The sequence below is a fragment of the Hippoglossus stenolepis genome, chromosome 7 (genome assembly GCF_022539355.2).
Source record: "Hippoglossus stenolepis isolate QCI-W04-F060 chromosome 7, HSTE1.2, whole genome shotgun sequence".
Classification (NCBI taxonomy): domain Eukaryota; kingdom Metazoa; phylum Chordata; class Actinopteri; order Pleuronectiformes; family Pleuronectidae; genus Hippoglossus; species Hippoglossus stenolepis.
In genome coordinates, this window is record NC_061489.1 from 999027 (window position 1) to 1006331 (window position 7305).

Consider the following 7305-nt stretch of genomic DNA (forward strand, 5'->3'; position numbering starts at 1 on the left):
CAACTTTCAACCCCAACACAATCCTTGACGAGGTCATTTTCAAGGAGTTGTGTAAGAAGTGGCCTTGTCCAGAGATGCTATTGGTTTCCTTTCTTTTAAGAGATCCAGAACTTGAGATATCAATTAGCTCCTCTTTGAAAAGACGCCTGTGCAAAAAGCCTGGCTTCTTCTCCTCTTTCAGAGCAGGCTTCTCTTCCTTCTTCCGGAGATAAAAGGTGGATGATGTTATTCCGATAGCTTCACTTTCAAATTTAAATATGTTTTCTCCATGTGCTCCTGTTATCCCCACATTTATAAGAATGAATAAAATGTATAAAATGGAATTATTTGCTCTCAGTATTTATTCCACTCAGACTTAAGTCTTGTTGTGGCTTTTCTCCAGGTGCTCCGGTTCCCTCCCATATTTAAAACAATTATTAAAAGATTCAAAATCGAATAATTTGTTCTCAGGATTTATTCCACTGAGACTAAAGTTTTGCTGTTTTACAAGCTGAAAATTCACTGTTTCACAGGTGCAAGTTTAGTTTCTTCCTTTAATTCATCAGCCATCAGCACGTTCACCTGAACTTAGCTCCAACAAGCTGTATAAGGCAGAGTAGAGTGACGTCATTATGGCTGGTGATCAAATAGCGATAGTAAGCATCTAACTGTCAGATATTTTCAGAATAAGACACAGTTGCTGCTGACTATCACCGTAAATCGATACAGTGTTACTTGATTGTGTTTGTCTTAATTTTGAAGGAAATTTGAGAGCTCAACTAATTCAATTTTGGAGTTAAATTTCTGCAGGAAGATGGAACTGCAACATGTTTTTTATATCTCACTTATGTAAAAAGCAACAAGAGTTTATATGATTTAATATATAGGATAAGATGTAGAATATCCCTTTTAAAAAAACATTAGATGTTAGCAGGAGTTAGGGGCCACCAGCGGATGTTAGGGACATATCTTCAGTTGTGTACCTTAGCGTCATCAGGTGTTTAGGTCTTTTAATCACAAGACATCCTCTTTTAAGGCAGGCCCACCACAGGTTGATCAGACCTGGGTGCATGTCCCTAGCATCTTGGGGCCCAGTTGGGATCTTTCCTCCTGATCCAGAGCCATTGGCTGCAGCGTTCTGCAGTGTGTGATGTTTCTTTTATGGTCCGGCGCAGGGCTTGTCGATGGATCTCCAGATCTTTGTGCAACCTAATGGTGCAGCCAACCTCCACAGGGCAAGCTATTGCTTTCCAGCCACATTGCTGTGCCTCAAATGCAAGGTCTGCATACCACAGCCTTTTCCTCTCATTTGATTCATCAACATTATCCACCTAGGGTACTGTCAATTCTAAAAAGTAGACGATGCACATGGTATTAGACCAGATTATCAGGTCAGGTCTTAGGGTGGTAGTGACAATATGTGATGGGACTGTAAGTTGCTGGCCCACATCCACCAGCATCTCCCAGTCTCGGACTTGCTCCAACTGACCACTACCGGCCAGTGGAGGAGGCCTCTCTTTCCTGTTCCTCTCGCGGATAAATGTTGTCCTTTAAACTGCATTCGATGTTTTGGATGGCAAGGCATTGGTAGCAGTTCACTTAGTTTCTAGTGTTGCTGCACGGCATTATCTGGTTGTGTATCAACGTATACCTACCTTAGGAGATACTTATTTTACAACCAGTGAGGATGTGCCTGACCCTAGCGTAATAATGTTAGTTAGTTGTCTCTATATGAATCCATTCATGACACAAAATGACTCGAGTGAAACTGATCTGACTTAAATGATCTGATTATTTTACAACCGTAGACCATACAACAATTGACAGTCTGAAATAAAAGATATCAAACTGAACAAATTTAACTTTTAACATTCTTTAGTTTTCAACATGATTCTAAGCTGACTTCATGTTATCATTTGATGCAGTGTTAACCTTTAACCTCTGATGTTGGACAACATACTGCAAATGTGAAGAGGAAACATCGGACATTAGCTTTAGAGAACAAACAAATTCAGATTAAATCCTGTAATTCCACAGGCAGACACTGGTTATTTCGTTGATTTACATTCACAAAAAGAGCCAATGAAATACATCGTTTATTTACATGGAAACATATCATTTTATAAGTTTTAGATCTTTTTCAGAAATGCACTTGATCAAATTCTTGTTGCAAATTATCAACAAGATTAAGGAAAATTCTATTTGGTAAAAGGCACATAAAAAAAAAAAACACACGAGGAAAAGACATGGAGGGTGTAAACAAACACGAACAGATCATTTTCAAACTTTGAATCACAGACAAAATGGCAATCACGACTCTATCCCAACACAGTGATGAAAAGTTGTATTTCTGATGATGGTTTAAGAACTTCAATGTAAAGTTAAAGGTGCGAGGAGTATTAAAGGGCCCTCGCTCCTTGGGGTCAGCACATGTAGGTGAAACAATGGATTCTACATCTAATCTACAAAACTTCTGCTTTGTAAATGCATTTTTACTTTGACGAACTTGTCCCAGGGCTTTCATCTGATCAACTTCAAATTGAGATGAGTGTCATCACAACAAGATGGAGATAAAAACTAACTCAAAGATCGATTTTTCGTCACACGGTGTGACTGTGGCGTGGGGTCAAAGTTTGATTACACGCCATCAAAACATGAGGTTCTGTACTTCGGACATACAAGGTCCAATCGAGTCCAAACTAGACATGTAAGACAAGAATCCCGGCCTGATGACATCTACACAGAAATCATTTCTTAAAATCACAGCGCCACCTGCTGGCTACAGGAAGTGCCATGTTTTATACTTTGATGCACTGCTCCTGGCTGCTTAACAATATACAGCTCAAATGAGCTGAGACAAGTCATTGGACCATGGTCAGAATCGTGACATTTCCTCAAACCGTGTAAACATTGCGGTGCGGCGAAGGATCATCCTTCGCCAAAGGACACGATGTTGTCATAACTCCAGTGTGCATAGTCCTATCACTGCCAAACTTCTGTCTCATGATTAGAGTCCAAGCCTGAACAGCTCTGTGTCAATATTTCCTCAGTGTCATAGCGCCACCTACTGGTAACAGGAAGTAAGCTTTGTTTTACAACTATCATTCGATTTACATAACATTTTCACAGTGTGATGTGCAATTGATAGCGTGGACCGTAATGAGCAATTAGCAGGCAAGGATCGACGTAACATCGCCGAACGCAGGAAGTGAAGCGTTTGTCCTTGCCGCAGTGCGCAAAACACATGCAACGCGGAGACGTGCGCTTGGTCATTGATCGCTCTCTCCACTAACCGCAACAGGCTTCAAAATGCCTGTGCTCGGGCCCGTTAGTGCTACAACGTAGCCCTAGTTCTACTTGTTTCTAAAGCTGGTGTATCTGAACTTGAACAGATCTTTGACTTTTTGTCCATTTAAGGATCCAACTCATTTCCCAGAGTACTTTCCATTTTCAATAACAACCTTTGAGTGTGATCTATCTCTATAGCTCATAATGCTTATAATATAGTCTGATCTGTTTCAGGTATAGCCAGAGCTCTCTACTCCTACCAGGCCCAAAGTGCAGAAGAGCTTTCCTTCCAGGAGGGGGCACTAATCACACTGATGCGCTGTCGACATGGAGAGGTGTGTGTTGTAACAGATAATAGCCTACATGCTGGATCTGACAGACAATTACAGTCAACAACTCCAGCTGCTGATAAGGCCCATGTGGCTGAAAGTTAAAAATAAAGCTTTTATTTAAAGTGTGTCCTTCCACGTTATCTACATAAACAAATTGTCAGGTGGATGATGGATTTTGGGAGGGAGAGCTGAATGGACGGATTGGTCTCTTCCCATCGTTGGTGGTAGAGCTCGTACATGATGAAGGGGATGAGGAGGAGCCACAAGAGGAGGTGAGAATGGTTTCCTGACTGCTCCTCTTAACCATTTATTTTCCAGTTGAAGGATTCCGATGTCACATAAGACTGAAGCTTGATCCTGTTTGTCCTCTGCCCAACTCATCATATTGTTCGCTGGTTGTCTGTTTGACTTTGATGCCCCTATCTTTATTTTTTCTCCAGCCTCTCCCAAACCCAACCATGCCTCCCTTCTCTTCTACAGTAGGAATCCCCTCAACTCCTGGCTGTAGTTCCACACTTAATACTACCCCCCCTAGCTGTGTGGAAGACAAACAGCAGCCCTTACCTCTGAGGGTTGCAAACATTACAGTAGGTGAGTAGCATTAAACTTTACTGTAGTTAATGTAGTTAGTTGTTTAGGTAGTAATGGTTGTCAATTTGTCTTTGTGTTTTTTCTCAGAAACTGGGGGCAGCATCCACACATCTCCAGATCTCTCCAGTAGTCGACTAAGACCTGTATGTACTGTTAAAAGAATCATGTTACAATATGTCTATTGTGACAAAATTTGTAGATTGTATTTTTGTATGGATACTCATCTGTATTTGATAACAGATTTCTCTCATCCCTTGTACTGTTTTAGTGTCGAGCACCTCCCCCTCCTCCAACACTGAAACCTTCACCTCATCCCTGAGACAGGGGCTGCGGTGGAAAAGTCAAAATAATCACCTCTCCTAATCACTATTCCAAGATCCCGCTAGGAAAGGTCACAAGGTCAAGGAAAGATGTGAAGGAGAAGCAGTAAGGAGTAAGGAAAAGAAATCCAACTGATGATATTGTAAACTAGGATTTCACTGTGACTCATGACTGGACAGATGTGACAGAGAAGAAATCAGGAGCTCAGATGACCATGTTAGGATTTACATCAGTTCTGGATCTTGTCAGGAGAATAAAACAACTGTTTATTTTTTTCCATATTTACCTGGGTGTTTCCAGGTGTTGCTGCCGCCATGAATTGTGGGACAGCATTTTTCTCTTTTCTTTCATAGATGAAGGTCTGGTGTTTCCCATGGTAAAGGAGGTTCAGTAAGTTAGGAAGCATTGAAGCTCTTTTCCTTATAATTAAGAGAACTCAAACCTATCATGGCTGCCACTTAAATGCTTCTGCATGGTCATGTATCTCATAGGAACCTAGCTAAGCAAAGTGGACTATTCAAAGGCACCCAAATACTTTCTTTCTGACACAAGTACTTGGTAGGTGTTGGCAAAAGGACCGAGGATACCCATGTCCTTTATCTGGTCTCCCGAATTGACTGGTACTTAGCGCCCCAAGAGCGTACAAAACCTTAAGTAAATGCAAATACAAATACATGCTCCAACAAGCATAGCGATGATAAATTATTAACATTGTGGTAGAATTAATATTATAAAACATCTCTGTGGCAAAGTTGCCTGCTATCATGGGTCCTAACATCAACCAGACGATAGCTACTCACCAACTTCATTGTTATATTAACAGAAATATTACCTCAAACATAAATTTCATAAATCAAGCCTAAATCTTCATAACCTCCACCTGGTGGCAGCTCAGCTCAGCTGTGTTTCAGACTGGGTCTCTCCTCTGCCAGTCTCTCCCCTCTTTGTGTGGTAGGTCTCTGTGCCACTTTTTTAACCTACAAAGAGAGATTAGCCTACTAGACTCAGCTTTGCTAATCACTCACCCAGGTGCAGCTCGAGATGCTCTGATGAGTCCACAATATATTTGGAAAGCAGTGAGAAATTTTTCAATTGACAATTTTGTTACATGTAAAATATAAGAATGTACCTTTAGTATTTGGCTACTGAGCTATTACTTTGTAAGATATCATTATGACTTTAATAAGCAAATACATATTTCCTACAGCAGTACAGCTTAGATTCTAACAGCTACAAATATAAAACAACATAAAATAGTGCCGTACTAAAATATGCTTTCAAAGAACACTATAATATATTAAAAAGACAAAATGTAAATTCACCAATACTACAGCAGACAGTGTTGTTTTTATAAATATTTTGAGAATCATACACTGGATTAGAGGGTTATGTAAATAAAGTGACTTTGTGTGTGAAATCTTATTATTACATATCTGTAAAGTTATAAAATAAAAGTCTTTACAATGTATTGTATGATTATGAATTTGATTTAATTAAATTAGTGTTCATAATAACAAGTTTGGCTACCAGTATGATCCTGTTGTGATATACTGACTACACTGGGCAACTCTCTCAGCCGTGTAAAAATGTGTGTTTGAACAGGTGAATGTGAAGAGTAAGAAGCACTTTGTGAGGTTATTAATAAAAAATAAAAGACAGTCAATGCAAATGCAATCTGTTCTTTATTGACAAGTAAATAGATTCACATTGTTCTCTTTCGTGAGCATAATATGGCTGATACGCTGATTGCTGCCCTGTTAGGACATTTCATATTTATTCTATATTTTCAGTGCAGTGTAATACATATATGATGCATCTATACATTTCTTATGCTTCTTAAGTGACTGTAGCTGCATCGGGCAAGTTAAAAGAAAATATATATTGTCCTCTTTATTCACATTTACATTTAGCATTCACCAATTATACATATTGGTATGGTTAACTATTCAACTGGTTAAACAAGATCACACACACCAGCTGCTTTGGTTTGCATGTCAACCAGCAAAGGTTGACATGCAAACCATGATCAAAGTTCACAAATAGAATGGCACTCAATGGGGCACATACCACTGCCACGGGCAAAAAGTCTATCATCACATCAAAATACACATACATAAATATCAGTTCCTTTTTTCCCATCAAGAGCCATTCATTATTTCCTGGGAAATTAGTGAAAATGTCAAAACAAATGCCCTATCTCACGATGTTAATGGTGATGTAACTGGTGAAAAATTCTGGAGACGCCCCGTTGTCCACAATTTAAAGAGTTCTCTCGTGTCCCATCCTTCCACAAAGCTCCCTTCAGTAGTTTCTGTGCAATCCTGACAAACTAACATGAAAACAACCCGACAAACAAACAAGTGGACAGGGGAAAAAACATCCTCAAGTCAAGGATATTAACATGAAGATGGTTAAGATGGTTAACAGGAAGATTGATTGAAGACAGAGAGTGAGATAAAAACTAGTACAGCAGACTTCAAATTCTCTAGTTGCTTTCCCATGAAGGCAGGAAATGACATTGACCTCAGACTTGAAACCTCTGAACTGTGTCTAGTAAACTACTTCTTTTCAATTTCTAGTGAATCAGTCTGCAGAGGCTGGAATGTATACTCACTGAATGACAGCCAGTACAAATCTAAATAAATACAGATCGGAATAACTACATATCTTTGATGTCACCATGCTCATGACAAATGTAGGGACAATCCGACTCCCTATACAGAAATTAATTTCTAAAGTTTTTGTTCATTAGAATTAGATACTCATAAATATTTTCTAGCCAACTCCTAATTTG

The 7305-nt window shown here is 39.4% G+C and overlaps 1 protein-coding gene across 1 annotated transcript in view; it reads left to right on the forward strand.

Annotated features, from left to right (window-relative positions):
- Positions 1 to 4328, forward strand: part of LOC118112559 (F-BAR and double SH3 domains protein 1-like) — a 30474-nt gene extending 26146 nt beyond the window's left edge. Inside the window, exons 17-20 of the mRNA XM_047340662.1 lie at positions 3502 to 3602; positions 3761 to 3871; positions 4040 to 4186; positions 4278 to 4328. Of these exons, the coding sequence (XP_047196618.1) occupies positions 3502 to 3602; positions 3761 to 3871; positions 4040 to 4186; positions 4278 to 4328 (410 nt within the window). The remainder of the gene's footprint in view (positions 1 to 3501; positions 3603 to 3760; positions 3872 to 4039; positions 4187 to 4277) is intronic.
- The last annotated feature ends 2977 nt before the right edge of the window (positions 4329 to 7305 follow it).